The sequence below is a fragment of the Phalaenopsis equestris genome, unplaced genomic scaffold (genome assembly GCF_001263595.1).
Source record: "Phalaenopsis equestris unplaced genomic scaffold, ASM126359v1 Scaffold000765, whole genome shotgun sequence".
NCBI classification, from domain to species: domain Eukaryota; kingdom Viridiplantae; phylum Streptophyta; class Magnoliopsida; order Asparagales; family Orchidaceae; genus Phalaenopsis; species Phalaenopsis equestris.
Genome location: NW_018165205.1, coordinates 6,274 through 26,902, shown reverse-complemented (window position 1 = coordinate 26,902; position 20,629 = coordinate 6,274). Strand labels below are relative to the sequence as shown.

The 20,629-nt window shown below is 32.6% G+C and overlaps 1 protein-coding gene across 1 annotated transcript in view; it reads left to right on the top strand.

Annotated features, from left to right (window-relative positions):
• Positions 1–17,941, top strand: part of LOC110031046 (SPX domain-containing membrane protein OsI_17046-like) — a gene marked incomplete at its 3' end in the record, with an annotated part of 27,874 nt that extends 9,933 nt beyond the window's left edge. The window contains exon 5 of the mRNA XM_020734078.1: positions 17,630–17,941. Within this exon, the coding sequence (XP_020589737.1) occupies positions 17,630–17,941 (312 nt within the window). The remainder of the gene's footprint in view (positions 1–17,629) is intronic.
• Between the last annotated feature and the right edge of the window lie 2,688 nt (positions 17,942–20,629).

The window sequence follows — 20,629 nt, the reverse complement described above, 5'->3', positions numbered from 1 at the left end:
ATCAACTATATATATATATATATATATATATATATATATAAGACTACACAAAGTAAAATAATAAAAAAATAATATTTAAGAGTTAATAGTTTATTTAAAATAATAAAGTAATTTTATACTTTGTTAGATTTGTAGTTTTGAAAGAGTCGACGTCAAGGTAAATTAAATAACAAATTAATCGACATCGAGGTGAGTGCTTATATGCTTTTGCTATATTAATATTTTGTTTCTTCTCAATCAAATGCATTCACAGTTGTTGTTATAGTACTGTATGCACATGATTTAGAATTCTATCATGTTTTGTTCATATTGTAAAAATGACTTGTGTTCAATTTTATTTAATTATCGTAGTTGTTGAATATTATACAAGAATATTGACTGCTATGCAAATGAGAATGAAATATTCATTATTAATAAATGATATTTTTTTTGTATGCTTATATGTGCATGATTGAGTTTGATGGAGTCGCCTCTTCATGGTATTAATAGGCGAACACTAAGGTGTTCGTGCATGTAAATAAAAAATGATACTGATATTGAAGTATCACAAGTGGTATAATTTTTAGATCTTGTTTCTGTGACGGCTGTACAGATGTAGAATGATATTGATATGCTATTGATATGATAAGATTTATTGAATAGTATATCAAATATTTATATTGATTTATTAAAAAATTTAACTAACATGCATATTGTTTATATTTTTCATTATATTATTGTAGTTTAAGAATATGAGTATTCACTGATTTGTTTATCTCACTATTATTTTAAACTAAATTTTCATGTTAATTTAATTGATTAAAGATGAACTATAGAAGACCAACAACGAGGTAAAGTTAATTATACCGCTTAAATTTAATTTAATTATGTATCTTTCATTTTTTAAATAGCAACTGAATATAGAAAGTTTAGTTCTCATTGTTTGATCATCTGCTCTCGCCTTAGTTAATTTTAAGCTCCAACCAAATCGTGACAAAAGTTATATCAGAGCATAAGGTTTAAGATTAATTAATATAATATTGATGAAATAACCAATAAGGTAATAATAATAATAATAATAATATTTAAAAATTTAAGTTAACTCAAATTAATAGTTATATCCATTCAGACATAAAGAAATCTAAAATTATAAGGGACGAGTTTCGGATAGAAAGTTTATGAAAACCTAATATTGACTAACTTAATTAGACGAAACTTGCCGTTCATTTTTAAATCTCAAGGACATAAATTTTGTAAGTTGGAAAGATTTTAATGTTTCATTTCAGTTACCGTGGGATGAGGAATCGAGTAGCCACAGAGTGGGAGAGGAAACGAGGAGCTGAGCAAGAGGCGGGGAAATGAGGAAGCCAGATAAAAGTATTGAACAGTCGTGAAGATGAGGCGATGTATCTGGAAACTGAAGGTTACTTTCGCCTTATAAAGGGATGCGCGCAAAGGTGAGAACGACTTAGATGAAGGTCGAGTGGCTCTGCGATTGGTGCCTTGGCTGATCGAAGGAAGCTTGCGGGACGTATGAGTGCGGAGGTAAAAAAATCGTGAGGAAGGAGGGTGCTAAAGTCGAAAGAAGAGGAGCGATAGAAGGAAGGAGGCATCGAACACAGTAACAACTCATGTGGGAGGGTTCGAAGGCAAAGCGATCCCACAAGGCTTTGTACTGAGGATCAAAATCTCGTGGGAGGGAGGAACAAGCTTCTTCTAGCGGGATTAGGGCTCTACCATAAGACTTTGTTACAACCTGACCGGGTACTTAGAATTAACTAAGGCGGGTAATGCAGTCGGGCGATATTAGCATCTAATAAACTATCTGTTTTTTTTTTAACTTTCAATACATATAAAAGAGCTGTTATTCACAAGTACAATAAGAAAATTTGAATCATAGTAATAGAAAATCTGCAGTTAAAATCTCAATCCACACAATAATATATGTTTATCCAAAGAAACTGTACAAAAAAAAATTACAAGGATATCATATTAGTATCTATCAACTACCGTCTTCTTGTAGATAATATTTTCTATCAGACATAACAACCTAAAATTTTCTTTCTCTTAAAAGAAAACATTAATTGCAACCGTAAATATGACTTAATGAGTAATTATAAACAAATATGCATTAAATTATCATGTTATGTTATGCATGAATGACAGAAAAAAATACAGTTTATTTCATTAAAACTTTAAATTTATCTATTTCCATTCAATATTAAGTATTTATCATTTTTTACCTTTTTAAAAGTCAAGTATTACATTTTTATCTTTTTCCGTCCATCTTTTATGTCATTTCATACTTTCAAAATAAAATTCAAGAATAAAGTACTGTTTTAAATTATTATTGTAATTATTCATTTAATTAAACATTAATTTATATATAAAAGTAAATAATCATTCACCTTGATTTAAAGAAACTTCTGAGTTAGCTTAACCCTTCACTTTGTTGTACTTTCTTTAGCATTTTGACTTCTCTATCGTACTTTAATTCAGTTGTTTGATAAATTAAAAATTACTGAAGTTAATTCATAAATATTGTTGAAATAAAATTAACAACACCATTAATTAACTAATTTACATAATTAATACATAAAAATTGTAAATCTTTACCTTATTCCTCTTTAAAGTCTTGCTTCACCTCTTTCTGAGATTCTAAGAATTTATCAGATTCTTTCACACTTTCTAATTAATAAAATGTAATAACATTAATTACTTTATCATATTAGATCATTAATTTCAATAAAAACACAAGAATTAACATTTATCTTATAGGTTTGGAGATCGAACTCCTTCCTTGATTTCTTCACAAACTTTTCCTTCAATGCCGAAAATCTTTATATCGTAAAAACTTCCCATTAATTAAATAGATATATATTTATATAATTATTCATAATATAATATTTTAATATATTAAAATATAAAATTTATTTACCTTATAAGTTTTCAGCTTCCCTCAGCCATAAATTCCTTTGGTCTCGGTGGGTCCGCTAGAGCATCCCGCCTGAGACTTCTTCCCCTCTGTCGACTGAAAAAATATTACATCAGTACTACGCATGTAAAGTAACGTGTGTAGCCAATGAAATCACGCCACGACCCCCGACGCGACAGAAAAATAAAAATGGTGTGGTAACAAGGGGAATATTCCCCTAGTGTTATTCATGTGTTATTGTGCGTTATTCATGTGTTATTGTCCTGGGAAGATTCTTGGTGTTATAATAATGCAATAACACATCAATAACACATAAATAACACACAATAACACATGAATAACATGGGTGAAATATTTCCCCGTGTTACCGCGCTATTTTTTTCTCTATCGGGAATATTTCATCGTATTATTCTGATGTTATTGTGTGTTATTCATGTGTTATTATCTTGAGAATATTCTTTGTGTTATAATAACACAATAACACATCAGTAACACATGAATAACACACAATAACACATGAATAACACTGGGGGGAAATATTTCCCGTGTTACCGCGCCATTTTTTTTTCTATTGCATGAGGTGTCGTAGCGTGATTTCATTGGCTACGCAAGTTACTCTAGGTGTCTCTGTGCTGATGTAATATTTTTTTACTGTCGACTTTGTCTTCCACAACGCGAGCAAGTTAGCAGCATATGAAGCCGATCCTCCTTCCTCTTTCGTTTTGACCTAATCTAGAGCAGTGCTTGTTGGCTGGCTCCCGCGTCGAAGACTTCCTCCTTCGATCTCTGCATGTAGACATAACAAAAAGGTTTCTTCTTCCTCCTTCGACTTCTCGCTCTTCTTCTTTTTCTTCTTCTTATTCCTTCCTCTCCTTTGCCTTCGATTTGTGGCTCAATGTAGCACAGCAAGCACAGGCCAAGTGTCAACTTCGACAAGGCGACACAATGCAAGCGGCGACTTCGACTTCTTCTTTGTTCATCTAAGACAGAATATCGTCTTATGTACGAATTCAGTGATTTCTTCTCTCTTCTTTTCTGCACCGAATTTGCTCATATTCTCCTACTATTTCTTCGTCTCTTGCATTCTTTATTCTCTTCCTTGCTTCGATTATGAAAATAATTCTTTTGATTGTTAAGCCGAACCGTAACGTCAATTAGCTTTCATGCTGGTTCGATTTATTTAGTTTTTAATATTAGTTTTTTGTTATTACATTTTTTTCTCCTTATAAAGTTTCTTCTCAAAATTTGAAAAAAAAAACATGAAAGTGAACATGTCTCGATAGAAGAGTTGTGGATATGTTTCTTGTATCTCATAGACTTTCTCTTTAGTTGCATTCTTGTTTGACCCATGTCTCCATAAATTCTTCATCAAAGGATCTCTATGTCCTGCAGCTTCTCCACATCGTAATCTAGTATCCTTTCAGGCTCCTTAATATAGTTTAAATCTGGTTGAATATCAACAAAGTCCGCTATCACCATACTAGATTCATCTACAATATACTTTGAGTGAAGAAATGTGGAAAACATTATGCACTCCCTACGTATGAGTTGATAAAGTCAATCTGTAAGCCACCTTCCAAATCATCTCCACAACCTCAAATGAACCGATAAATCTGAGGCTCAATTTTCCTGCATTTCCAAATCATTGCACATCTTTCAATGAATTGACCTTGATGAAAACAAACACTCCAAATTCAAACTCAATGGGTCTATGTTTGGCATCATAATATTTTCTCTGCCTTTCCTGCACTGCTTTCACTCGATTTCTAATCAATCTAATATTTTCAGTAACATCATAAACCAAATCAGTTCTAATGATCTTTCTTTCACCTGTTTCAGTCCAATATAGTGATGTCCCACACTTTTTTCTATACAATGCTTCATATGGAGTCATCCCAATGCAAGCCTGATAACTATTATTGTAAGCAAACTCTACTTAAGGTAATGTGACTCTCAACCTCCACCAAAGTCAAGAACACAACCTTAGTATATACCCCAAGGTCTGAATAGTTCTCTCTGACTGATCATCTGTCTGAGGGTGAAAATGTGTACTGAAAGTCAATCTTGTGCTCAAAGCTTTCTGATCTTCTTCCATAATCTGGAAGTAAACCTGTCATCTCTGTCGGAGATAATAGACTTCGACACTCCATGCTACTTCACAATTTGATCCATATATATATTAACCAGCTTCTCAACTGCATCTGTCTGTTTAATAGACAATAAATGGGTAGACTTGGTCAGTCAATCGACAATTACCCATTTACATTTTGACCCTAACAAAATTTAGACAAACCAATCACAAAATCCATCGAAATCTCCTTCCATTTCCACTTTTGAATCGGTAAAAACTGCAATTGACCTCCAAGACACTGATGTTCGACCTTCACTAACTGTTATGAAAGACAGTCAACCACAAATTTTGCCACACTTCTCTTCAATCATTGCCACCAACATGTTTTTTTGAGATCTCGATATATTCTATTGCTCCTTGGGTGAATAGTACAACAAGATAGATGTGCTTCCTCCAGAGTTTCCTTCCTTAGTTCATCGACATCTGGAACATAAATTCTTGCTTTTATACCTCAATAAATATCCTGATCTAGCTCATACTTCTCTAAATTGTCTGCCTTAACTTGCTCTAGAACTTTTTGAATATTGTTTTCTCTGGCTAAAGAATCTCTAATTCTGTCTTTTAAAGTTGGGTGCACCACCGTCAACTGATATAGTTGAACCATGTTGTCATCACTTGAATCAACTATAAATAACTTCAACCTCTCCATCTCTTTAATTTACTGCTCCTGCTGAGTAAATGAAGCTTTTCTACTTAGCATGCCGACCTCCATACTTGCCTTCCCCGATTGATACCGAATTTCTAAATCATAATCTTTAATAAATTCTAGCTATCTCCTCTGCCTCAGGTTCAACTCTTTCTGAGTGAAGATACACTTGAAACTTCGGTGATTAGTAAAAACTTCGCATCTAACTTCATACATAATGTCTCCATATCTTGAGTGCAAATACAACTACACCAAGTTCCATGTCATGTGTGAGATAGTTCTTTTTTTTATACTTCAATTTTCATGATGCATACGCAACAACCCTACCATGCTGCATAAGTACACAACCCAAACATCTCAAAGATGCATTGCTGAAAATTTGAAAGCCATGAGTGCCGCAAGAAATGGCCAAAATTGGAGCTGTCATTAAATAAGTTCAAGTACTTATCCATTGATCAGACCATGACTCCTTACAACGATCAGATCAGTCAAGCTTCACTTACTTTTAATTTAACTTTGACAACGACATAGCAATCTGTAAAAACCCTCCAACAAACCTCCCATAATCACCAGCCATATCTAGAAAACGCTTGACCTTAATGACAGTAGTAGGTCTTGGCCAATCTGAAATCTCCTTAACCTTATTCTGATCCACAAATATGTCGTCTGTACTAATAATATGCCTAAAAAAAGCCACACTTTTAAGCTAAAATTCACATTTAGAAATTTTGGCATGAAGTGTATTCTCTTTTAAAACTCGAATACAACATTTAAATGACATGTATGACTGAATTCATTCCTCGAATACACAAGAATATCATCTATAAAAACGATCACAAAAGTATCCATAAATTGTCTGAAGTTGTTTATTAGGTCCATGAAAGTTGTCGGAACATTTCTCAGTCTGAATGACATCATCACGAATTCATAGTGCCCATATCTAGTCCTGAAAATGGTCTTTACTCTCTTCTTCTTTGATCCTCAGTTGTTGATAGCCTAATCTCAGATCAACCTTTGAAAATACAGAAGCCCATTCAAATTGATCAAACAAATCGTCTATCATCGAAAGTGGATATTTAATTTTAATTATGAGCTTATTTACCTATTTGTAGTCAATACAAATTTTGAAGTTCCCATCCTTCTTCACAAATAACACTGGAGCTACCCAAAGTGAGGTGCTAAGTTTGATGAACCCCTTATCTAGTAACTTATGCAATTGGTTCTTCAGCTCCTACAAGTCCTTAACTTTCATTTCGTAGGGTGTCTTGGATATGAGCTATGAACCTGCCAAATGCTTAAAACTAAAATCAATTTCTCGCACTGGTGATAGTCCTGGTAAGTCATCAAGGAATAGTTCTAGATATTCTCTTACCATCGGAATATCACGCAACGATTGTACATCCTTAGAAGTATATGTTACATGAGCAAGAAAATCTTGACTTACGCGATTCAACAACTTGTAGTTCTTCAAATAGGTAATCATCATAGATGCCAACCCTCTGTCACCTGAAAATTTAATTTCTACTTCCTTGGGCACATTTCTTTTGACGGTTTTCTTATTGCAATTAATAGTGACAGTTTTCAAACATCCAATCCATGTCTAAAATCACATCAAATTCCACCAAAGATAGCACAATAAGTTGAGTATTAAAATCATTTCCATCAATCATAAGCTCCACATCACATGACTGATCAACTTTTAGATAACCGTCATTTGACATTCTAACTGATAGTATCACAGGCATTGAAAGGATAGTCAATCACATCACTTTAGCTTCATCATCTATGAATGAATGTGATGCTCTCGAATCAAATAATACTCTCATTGGTTTAGTCTGAAGATATGTGATACACATCATTAAAATCATTGCATTAAACATTTAGAGTTTGCTTATTAATTAAATCATTGTTTTATGTTCAACATAACATGAATCATATGATGCTTAAAGTGCACTGAAATGAAATTATTTAGAGAAACATACATGTGATTACATTAGAGGAATCCTTAGCTTCTTGCTGCGAAAAAACATATACTATGGGCTGAACATTCTGCTGAATCTGACTTGCATTTGACACTAACCCTGAAGATTCAACTTCCATCGGCCTACCATAGCTCCTCTGAGGTGGTGCAGCATTGCCTCTCAAATTAGCTGAAACTTTCTACCCAATTTAGGGCAATTCTTCACCGTATGTCTTGGCTAGTGGTTCGCCCTTATGAGATTTTTTGCACTCGTCAAATTCTTCACTTCAAACTGTGTGCCAACACTTCTGTGTCTAGCCTTTTTAGCACTTGTACTACTTGATTGGAATGACTTCCTCTGAGAGTTCTGAGGAAATTTGGACCCCTTTGAATTTTTCTTTTCTAAACGTCCTTCCTCTTAATAGCTTACAGATACAACTCAATCCTTCTAGCTCTCTCTACCAACACAGAATAATCATTGATTCAAGAGGAATGAATGATTGTCTAATCACATCTCCGAGCCCACTAAAAAATTGGTGGAACTTCTCCTCTGCACTATGAATTAATTGAGGTGCATACCTTGAGAGCATGGTGAATGCAGCTTCATACTACATAACCGATCAATCACCCTGTTCCAACCTGATACAGATGTCTTGAATTTGTCTCTTGGCGGACAGTGGCACAAACCAGTCTCTAAAGATGCTCACGAACTCACTCGACTAAATCATGTAGCTGGCTATACCCCCAAATTTCTCCTAAAGCTGTCCATGCGACCATCACTCTGCTTCTCCTTTTAATGCAAATGGAGTTAGTGTAACCATCCTTTCTGAAAGCCAAGACAATCCATCTAGAATTTTCTCTACTATCAACAATCAGTTTTTGGCATCCACAGTACCTTCATCATATCCTGAAATAACTTCAACTACTTATCCATCCGACCTCCTCCACTGGAACTGGTTTGAGTCTGAGAGTTCTTAATTAACTGTTTTACTGCATTCGTCATCTCACTAAATGTATTTGTATTAATTGTAATCTGTAGGGCAACATCAACTTCCACAATATCATCTCTCTAACTTCCTCCTTCTGATTTTTAATATTTCTGAAGTAACACAAAAGAGATTATAATTAGGTACAAATTAATTTTTTATCAATATTATTTATGAATTAAAGTAATCATCCTAATGGTTCTTTTAGATCACGATCAAACCTAACTTCTCTAATATTACTTTTGTTACGACCTAGCCCAATGCTTAGAATTAATTAAGGCGGGTAATGCAGTCGGAAAGTACATCTAGAATTTTCTCTACTCTCAACAATCAATTTTCGACATGCACCGGACCGCCGCCTCTAAAAAAGAGAGGTGGTCTCATATCCTGAAGTAAATTCAAGTAATTATCCATCTGACCTCCTCTATTAGAACTGTCATGAGTCTGAAAGTTCTTAATCAACTGTGTTACTGTATTGATCATCTCAGTAAATGCATCTGTATTAATTGTAATTTGTGGGTGTGCATCAACTTATACAATATCATATCTAGCTTCTTCCCCCCGATTTTTCATATTTTTGAAATAACATAAAAGAGATTATAATTAGATATAATTTAATTCTTTATCAATATTATTTATGATTTATGAATTAAAGTAATCATCATTAAAGTAATCATCCTAATTGCTCTTTTAGATCACGATCAAACTTAAATTTCTGTGATATTACTTTTGTCACGACCCAATTCGGTGCTTAGAATTAACTAAAGCGGGTAATGCGTTCGGACAATATTAACATTTAACTATTTATCCACTTTTTAAAAACTTTCAATACACATAAGAGTAGCTAATAATCCATGGGTACAGTAAGAAATCATCCAACAGTAATGAAAAATTTGCAAATAAAATCTCAATCCACACAACCGTGTATGTCTTTCCAAAATAAATAGTAAAGAAAGAAATTACAAATATATCATAATAGTACCTATCAACTTTCATCTTCCTCCTGCAGACCAAGACTTTGCTATCAGATATAACAACCTAAAACTTTCTTTCTCATAAAAGAAAATATTAATTGCAACTGTAAGTATGACTTAGCAAGTAATTGTAATTTAATATGCATTAAATTCTTATGTTTTGCTATGCATAAATGATCAAAAGAAAATGCTATTCATTTCATTAAAGCTTTAAATTAATCCCTTCCTGTTTCACTTTAAATATTTATCATTTTTAAGCTTTTTAAAAGTCATGAGAGGATTACCGTCATACCTGCGGATATTCTAAAAAATGTATTGAATGTACCTTAAAAAGTGTACCTTAAGGTACCCTCAAGTTGCACCCAAAGGCATACCTTTACCATTTCTTTTAACATACACTGTATATCGCATTTTGAGTGTACTATTTGGGGTTAATATTGTATGACTTATAACATTTACCTTTCATTTCATATGAATTTAAAATCATTTAAAGTGTACCTTCATCAATCTGTTGTTTTCCTGCCATCCCTTATACCATTTCAAATTTTCAAAATGAAATTCATGAATGAAGTACTTTGTTAAATTAATTATTGATTTAGTACAAAAAAAAATAATCACTCAGCTTGATTTAAAGAGACTTTTGAATTAGCTTAAAGCTTTACTTCGTTGTACTTCCCTTAATACTTTGACCTCTCTATCGTACTTTAATTCAGCTGTTTGATAAATTAAATTTACTAAAGTTAATTCATAAATATTGTTAAAATGAAATTAACAACACCATTAACTAATTTACATAATCAATACATAAAACTTGTAAATTTTTTCCTTATTCCTCTCGAAAGCATTGCTTCACCTTTTTCTCGAATTCCAAGACATTATTAGACTTTCACATTTTCTAATGTAATAAAATTTAGTAGCATTAATTATTTTAGCATATTATATCATTAACTTCAATAATAACATTAGGCTTAACATTTTCCTGTTAGGTTTTGAGATTGATCTCCTTCCTTGATTGCTTCAAAAACCTCTTCTTCAAAGCTGAAATCTTTATATTAGGGTCGTGATTCATTAAAATTTTTCATTAATTAATTAGATATACCCTCACACATATAATATAATATATTAATATATTAAAACCTTAAATTTATTTACCTCATAAGTTCTCGGCTTCCCTCAGCCATAAATTCCTTCGGTCTCGGTGGATCCAATAGAGAAGCTCACCTGCGACTTCTTCCTCTCTGTCGACTTCGGGTCGGTTTGCGCCAACTACAGCATATTGAATAATCTGCTGATAAGCTGATAAGCTAGTTTCGGTAGCTATTATAAATTTTTATTTTTTTGGAAAAGCCAGACCTTAATCAGAAAGCTTCTACAGCACCTAGACAAATGCGATATGAAAATACTATTTTCAGCATTTTAAAAATATTTTATTTTCAACATTTTAAAAATGCATAAGCTGCTACCGAGCTGCATTTTTAAAACGCAGCTGCCCAAACGGACCCTTCGTCTTCCACCGCTAGGGGTGTAAACGAACCGAACACGAACGAACAAAGCTTGTGTTCATGTTCGGTTCGTTTAAAATTTAGTTTGTTTGAAATAAGCTCGTGTTCATTTCTTAACGAACGAGCCGAACACGAACCGAACACGAGCTGTTCGCGAACGACGAGCCAATTTGACATCTCTAATATTAATATATAAAAATAATATTATATATTAATTATATAACTTATATTATATAAATATACAATATCTATATTAGTATATTACTACTATAGTATATTAATATATTATTATTATTATTTTATTATATATTATAATTTATAAAATTTAATGTTTTAAAATATAATAAATTTTTTATATATAATTATTTTATATTATTTTATATTTCAAACAATAACGATTCGAACACGAACGAACGCATCACTGTTCGTGTTTGGTTCGTTTAACTAACCGAACGAAAAAAATTTGTTCGCGTTTGTCTCGTTTACTTATCGAACGAATCGAACACAAACTCATTGACGAACCGAACACGAACTGTTCGCGAACAACGAGCTTTTTTGACAGCCCTATCCACCGCAGCCGCACCAAACTGCCCCAAACGGACCCTTCGTCTTCCACCGCACGCGAGCACATTAGCAGCGTACGAAGCTGATCCTCCTTCCTCTTCGTCATGACCCAATGCAGGGCATGAGTCTAGGGTCGACGTCTTCCCCCTCGTTCGATCTCTGCACACGAGCACAACAGAAAGGTTTCTTCTTCCTCCGACTTCAACCTCTTCTTCTTCTTCTTTCCTCCTCTCTTTTGCCTTCAATTTGTGGCTCAATGTAGCACCATAAGCATAAACGAACTGTAGTTTTCAACAAGACAACACAAAGCAAGTGGCGAAGTCTACTTCTCCTTTGTTCGTGTAGGATAGGACGTTGTCTTACCCACGAGTTCAGTGATTTCTCCTGTTTTCTTCTCTACAACGAATTTGCTCCTCTTCTCCTACGGTTTCTTCTTCTCTCGCATTCTTTACTTTCTCCCTCGCTTCGTTTCTAAAAATGATCCTCTTGACTCTTAAGTCTAAGCATAATGACGGCTAGCCCTCATGTCGATTTGATTTATATATATATATATATATATATCTACAAATCAATTATCAAATTAATCATATGAGGTGAGTATTTATATTCTTTTTCTATAGTATTTTTTTTTTCTTCTCGATCCATTGAAATTACTGTTAATTTTATGGTACTACATACACACGATTAGAATTGTAATGAATTTTGTTTATATTGTAAGAATGACTTGTGTGTTCGACTTTGTTCAATTATTTTAGTTATTGAATCTTGTACAAGAATATTAGCTGCTATGCAAATGAGAATGAAATTTTCATTATTAAAAAGTGATATTTTTGTTGTATGTTTGTATGTGCATGATTAATTATGCAGAGTCATCATTTTATGGTACTAATAGGAAAACATTAAGGTACTCGTGCACGTCAATGAAAAAGAATATTGATATTGAAGTACTTTAAGTTTTACAATATTTGGACGGTGCTTCTGTGACGGTTGTACAGATATAAAATGATATTGATATGCTTTTGTTATTGTAAGATTTATTGAATATCATCTTAAATTTTTATATTAATTTATTAAAAATTTTAACTGACAGGTATATTATTTTTTTTTATTGTATTACTGTAGTTTAGACGTATAAGTATTCACTAACTTATATCTCACTATTATTATTTTAGACTAACTTTTCATGTTAATTTATTTACTAAAAGATGAGGAATAGAAGAGACAGTGTTTGTAGAAATTACGAACAAGTGGTAATGAGTTAATTTAATAATACCGTTTTAATTTAATTTAATTAGTGACTCTTTTATTTGTTAAATTGTAATTGTATATAGAAAACTCATTTTCTACTGTCTGATCGTTTATTCCCGCCTTGATTAATTTCAAACCTCAGGTCGAGTCGTGACAACTAAAGTGGGAAGTGATAGTTAGATGATGATAATCAAAATTCTATTTTTTATCTTCATTCTATATAACTAACATTTAATCACGTAATGACCCGAACCGGGGCTTATGATTAACTAAGACGGGAAAGGATAGTCAAACAGTGTAAATCAAATGTCTTTTAATTTTTATTGTTTATTTTCTATAACTAACATTTAATCATTCCAAAATAAATAAAAGTGCTGCAAATTTAAAATTTTGATTAGGCAAATGGTAAATTTATTTTAGCTCTGGTAGTTTACCTCTTTTGTAGATATTTCCTTCACAATTATTCATTTTCTAACCAAAAAAATTACTATAAAAATATTTAATCATTCCAAAACAAATGAAAGAGCCATTGCAAATTTAAAAAATTAATTAAACAAATGATAAATTTGCCTTAACTAGGTTGTTCACATCTTTTGTAGATGTTCCCTTTACTATTATTCATCTTCTAAATAAATGATTAAACTTGAACGATTAATTTAAAATAAAACGGGCTATAATTGTCAGTGAATAGTCATACTTCTAAACTAAAGTAACACACTGAAAAATGAAACAATATTATGCTAGTTAAACTTAAAAGTAAATCAATATAGGTGTATTTAACGGTTTGTACTATCCAATATGGCCATTCAAGATGCTCAAAATATTAGTTGTTGTAATCTATCTTTTTCATATTTATATCATTTTATATACATCTGTCACATGAGCATCATCTAAACCTGTACTTTTTAAGATACATCAATATCAATAATTTTTTTTATTACATGCACGAATACCTTAAAGGATGAACTCTTGATTTCATAATCAATCAGACAGATGTAAATATATTGTATAGTCCATATCATTCATATATTCTTATCATTCAATTCTATCTTTACATAATACATAACATTAGTGTTTTTAAAAATATATATTCATCACAATGATATGATCTATATTTAAAAGAGTGTATAAGTTATAGTAAAATATTGTACTCAGGTTTTAATAACAGGCAATGAATCTAATTTAAAAAAAAACAAAGAACCACAACAACCTAAAAGTAGGGGTACTCACCTCGACCCTTCCAAATTCTTTAACTTACTATTTAAAATTGGATTCCTAGAATTAATTTATAAAATAGCACTTAATACCTCTAATTTCAATTGCATTTAAACATTAGTTTAGCTTAAATAGAAACTCCTGACATGATAGATGTCGAGCTCTCCTTGATTCTAAATTCAAATATGCTTTCACTTCTTCCATATTTATTTTTAATTAACATATATCTACATACATCAACACTTAAAAATAAATGTAATTCGGTGTATATAAAAATTTTGTTTTTAAGTATTATCATAATTAATTTACCTTAAACCACCTTGTCATTTCCTAAATTCACGTTTTCCACACGACCTCAATAGTCGTCTGATTCAAATCACGGCTTTGTTTTTTAAAAAAAGTATATAATAAAATTATTATCACAAATAGAATAAATAACTCATAAACCCTTTTCTAAAAAGGCTTGGTTTGCTTTTCGATACGTTAAGGCTTCTTCTTCTAATTTGAAACTTGTGTAGTTTGAATCCTACATGATCAAATGCATCAAATGTGAAGCTTCTAACCAACTAGTTCTTACAGGGGTACTCAACAACCTTGAACCATGGCATCCATTGCCTTATTCTAGCTAATAAAAGGATGTGGAACTTTCTCAGCTCTTTTTTACAACAACAACAAAGATAAAAACATCTCTCGGGCATACAAACTTTCCTTTGATGTACTCTCTTTCAATATGACAAAAAAATTAATTAGAAGTACTAAAACAATTTAAAAGAAAAATGTGATGAATTCTTTCAATTTTACCCATCATATCAATAAAAATATTTGGCAAAATTAATACGGACATTTTCTCATTATTAAGTTTCTCTTTGTGCTTTAGCTACCCCTAATAGTTTATTCAAGCTTAATGTATGGTGGGATTGGTTGTCTCAAACATCTTCATTGCTCTCTTCCAAATTTTTTAACTAATTGAGTTCCTTGCTCTTTCTTCTTCTAATCATGGTCATACCGCCCTTGCCACCGAAATATGGGTTGTTTGTAGTTCTCGTAGGTGTCGTAGCTGAGGTGATAGTCGTGAGCATAATTGTAACTCTTTCTCATCTTGTTAGCATCATTAGAGGAAAATTACTTGTTGTCTATCCACTTCACAACATGTATGAAATGTTGGAAAATTGTTAGTTGTCAAAGGTGCGAATAAACAATTAGATATTTGTTGTGTACTCCATCTGATCGAAGTACGTGACTATGTACCGCACATGATTGGAGTTACAACAATACAAAATTGTATACTTGGATCAGGGATACTCAATGAGTACACAACTCTGTACCAAGATTTGAAATTATACAATGAGCTATTAAAGTATTTTTAATCTGTGAGGTTCAACATAGGCCTCAAATTCAATAAATGTGCAAAGTAAGAAATATAATACTTACATAAAAATTTGAAGTAAGAAGTGACATTGACATTTTAATATTAAATCATGAAGTAAGAACTACCATATAAATATTAAAGTAAAATAACCCATCAATCAAACCCTAAAATTATGAAACTACCATATAAGTATTAAAGTAAAATAACCCATCAATCAAACCCTAAAATTATGACGCACACATCTTATAGCGAGAGTTCGAGCAAGAGGGAAAGCCTTGTTGAGAGGGGCTCTAATGTGCATGAGAAGTGAGGCATGAGGGAAAGAATGATTATTAAAAAGGATTTATACTTAGTTTATATTTTTTATATTTACTTTTTTTAAAACATAATCAATACCTAATTATTATGAGTCGCATGTTTCATAATTATTTATGCAAGACATTGCTCACATGTGAGGTCATGAGGCTCATGTCTCATTGCAAAAAAAAGTCAAAAAAGTATTGACGTGCACTTTTAAACTATGTTGTTTATTCTCGTCTTTAGCATGTAGTGCTACTTACATTAGTCCACATCTAATAGTTTCTCTATCTATTGATCTTAATCCATCCAACTTTATGATGTCATTTTAGGTTTTGTTTTCATGTCTTGAGAACTATGATTTTGTCGCACTTATTACCATATTTCTACATTTCGTCCTGTTTTTTGTTATAGCTGTTCATACTATTATGTGTCTTGAATTTTAAATTCAAATCCTTCTTTGTATATGACAAATTTCTGACATTTTTTTTCATCTCTTATCATGGCACTTGGCTACAAGCATGTGACTGCGTGTAGAGTTGGGGACAAGTGAAGGCTACAAAATTATTTTATTTCATTATATTATGTTGGATTCGACATAAAATATTTAAGGCAGTAAGCAAATCATTGCACTTGATGAATAACTCAATACATTAGTATAAGACTCATTTATGATTGTTTCTTTACATAATTGGACAAGCTTGAACTATGTTTTGAAAGAACATTATTCAAATGAACTAGCTTGAGCATTGCCTGTTTGTTCACTTATGTTATTGAATATAACTGTTTGCTATTTAATAAGTTACTCACTTAGAACCTGATAAAATTCTATTTCAATGTTGGCTTAATTATTTATTTGATGATTTAGTCTGTCATTGTATCAATTTTCCTATATCTTATTCAATTTACTAATTATTTATATTATTAGAGGCATAATTATGGTAAAATATGAAAAAAAAATTATATCAAGATTAAAACTTTTTCTTGTTAACATATGAATTTCACCAAACAATTGAATAAGCCTTGGTGACCACTTATAACTAGTAATAAGACTATGCACAAATTATGTGAATCAAACATATAAGTGGTCAAGCTCAGTTAAAAATTGATCACGGCTCAAATTATTTAAAAAATTAATAGTTAAGGCTGAACAAGATTGTACGCGGCATGATTTCGTACATATTGAGCATTAGAGATAATGGAAAACTTGACAATGTCATAATTTTAAATAAAGATAAAAGATAAGCTCTCTTGGTATCAAAATTGGTAGAAAAGGGAATGTAAAACTCTTAATATGCAATTTATAGTGCTCAACGTACACGAATTTTCATTTATTAATCAGTCTAATGGGTTCTTATTTTTAGAAAGGTTTACAAATAGAAGATCTGATATCTAAATGCAAATATGATCCTAACAAATGTTAAATTTTAAAATATTTTTATTCAAAAAAGCAATCAAATTTATAAAGTCTAAGAAATTCTACATAAATTGAAATAAGTCTAAAAATGCTTGTATAGTTTGGTTCCATTATGTTTTGCCTTATTTGAATCTTTGTAATTGATCTATATCCTTTCGCACTTTTGTGGGACCATCCTATTTAAAGGCTTGTCTGCATCACAAGTTATGTAAAAATTAAAGTGAATATTGTAGTGTTATGTCCTAAGTATTCGAAATTCCAAATTGTAATTGAATGGTTGAATGTTTAAGCTCATCATTTTGTTAATTTACTATTTCTTATTTTATTAGTTGGTGTATGTTTTAATTTTATTTCTTCTGTATAACTTCTTGATCTTATTTTAATTTTATTGTTTTGGTTTTCATAGATTGAAAAGATTGTCCTTTTTCTCCTAGAAGAACAAGGGATTCTTTCAAGTAGAATGCAAGCATTGAATGAGAAACGCACAGCTCTTTTAGAACAACCTGTGCTATCTCAAATAAGTGATTTACGAGAAGCCTATAGAGAAATTGGGCAAGATCTTTTAAAGTTGCTTAGGTTTCTTGATACGAATGCTACAGGCATCCGTAAAATATTAAAGAAATTTGACAAACGTATGGGATATACCTTCACAGACTACTATGTGTCCACCAGATCAGATCACCCTTATTCTCAACTGCAACAGGTTTTCAAAGACGTGGTATGTTAATTTTCGAACATTATCCATAATTTTAAGTTTGCTTCATACTTTAAAATGTCATGATAAGTGATAATGATGTCTTTTAATTTCTGTAAGATTTACCTACATACTACTTAATTCCTATGTATTTACATTTCAACACCTAAACTTCAATTTTCACTTACATACCACCTTACCTATGCTTGAAAAAGATGTATTTCACTTTTTAAAAGTAAAAAATCGTGGTATTTTTTATATGATTTGGAAGATTTGGGTGGCTGTCGGTGAAGGATATCATATCCTATTGTTCATCAAATGCCTGGATCTTGATGTTATAGGATAGGGCATCTTTCTGCTCTATCTTCGGTGTGCCTTTATCATCAACACCGTACGCCTCAAAACGATTACTTGCGACCTTGCTTGATGATTTCACGTATAGCAAAAGGCTATACGTGGACACTTATGCATCGGACATAAGCATCAAAAAGAGCGAACCAAGAAGCAAGGAAAGAAAAGAACAAAAACGGGGTGAGAGAGAGGAGGAACTGATCCATCTAAAACTCCGAAAAGGAGAATAGATCAGCCCTCAAAACTCGTATCGAAAAGACCTAGAAAAAGAGGGCCCAAGATCTTTCCTAACAAACATAAAGGGTCACTTTGCGCTGATTTTTCAAACCCCAAAGACGTAGGATTGATCAAATCCACCAAATGCTTCTCCAAAATGAAGTTTAAAATCTCCCAAACTTCGAAAGAGGATGACCTCGGGGAAACCACCACCGATACTTCCAAAACTCATGCTGAAATTAAAATTCCCCAACTTTCGAACTAATAGGTAGCCTCATGCATCAAATAAGCATAAAATCTTCCCACATAACCAAATAAATGCTCACGGCCGAGGCAACAAGGGAAACAACCAAAACATGTTCAGGGGTAAGAGGAGCAACCTACCCAAATCTTTTATATCATAAGAAAAAGATGCCACCTAGCCTTTCTATATTTCCTTATCTAGCTCCTAAACTCCTCTGTTTTGCGTTGATACTATCCAAATCCTTTCTAGGATGCTTGACATAGACAACTACCTTTGTTTCTCATATATATCATGAGGATTGAGGTGTTAGAAATGTAAACAAATAAGGATTGGGTGGCATGTATGTAAATCTCCAAAACCCCAAAATTAAGTGAAATTTCATGAATAAGCTTCGAATAGAGGGGCAACACAAGGGATAACATCAAAACCCCTAAAAACAGACTCCAAAAGCCTTTGAGAGATTAAACTCCATGCTCAACATGTATCTCAAATAGGGAAGCATCAAATCCTTTCTAGGATGCTTGGTATAGACAACTACTTTTTTTTGTTTCTTATATGTATCATGAGGATTGAGGTGCTAGAAATGTAAACAAATAAGGATTGGGTGGCATGTATGTAAATCTCCATTTTTTTTGTTTTGACTACGACACTTCAGAATTCATATCCTCTTTCATCCTCAACTCCATGCTTTCTACCGAAGGCCCACTAATTCTAACATATCTTAGCGTATCAACTGGCTAATATAATTCTCCTCATTTCCAGTCCTCCTTGAATGCTATATATGCATAAATACCAATGAAAAACAAAGAATTTTGTACATGTCTTCGTCCGCTTGAATTGCTATGTGCATAAATGTGAATGTGAATCAAGAAATCTGCATGTGTAGGCATATACGTCTAGGGAACAAGTATGAAAGAAGCCAAATTCTGAATGTATCGACGCCCACATTTGGTGATATAGAGCTGTTTTAGGGATAAATGGGCAAAGTCTGCACACATACAAACTAAACTCTGTACACATACCTGCTAACCCAAGTGATACATATATAAATACAGGTGAATGACATGGTATATAAGCAAAACATTGAAGAGAGAATCAACTCCCCCTCTATACAAAGTCCTTCATGTTCCAAAACAGCAATAACATCCAGCAACTGACCAAGAAGGATCAAAAGAGGATTTGCATGTGTAAAGTATTTAAAAAAAAAAAAAAAAAAAAAATCTAGCATTCAAACTCCAGTGAAAGCTTTACTATTTTCAATCCGATCTTTTAATAATTGATAAAACTTAAATATTCTATCTCTATGCATGGCTTAAAACGCCCAAACGAGCGCCAAATGTCCCCCCTCCCGCCTCCTCAACCACTAATCCACATTCATCTAACTTCCCTCCACCCCCACCTTCCGCCAATCCCCTCCCTCCATCTCCCCCAACTCCAACCCCGTCGTCCTCAATTCCCTAAGTTTTCACCCCCAAGTCAAATCCCTGACACATAACACCCCGCCCACCAACCCCAATAAGCCAAACCCCATCCTCCCATCGCTGCCAGACGCGACCGCACCGCACCGTTTTGTTGTGCGAGCCTCCCTAGCATCCCTCATATTTTCAGAAAATGTAATTTAATTTGTGCAACTCGCTCATATGTTCCAATTCACCAATTTTGTAACCATTCTCATTCTTACCATTAAACTCATCTAGTTCTTGAAGTGACTTTAATTTCTCAATTCCAGATACACCAGAAAATACAATCGGGGGCAATTCCAAGTGACGGGGATTAGGAAGATTAATATTGCCAGACAAGAAATCATCACAGCAAAATTCCCCCAGCTACATTTCTATAAATTATGAACCGCAAATGATAAAAACTGCTTAATGATCTTGGCAATCAAGTGGGATTTACAG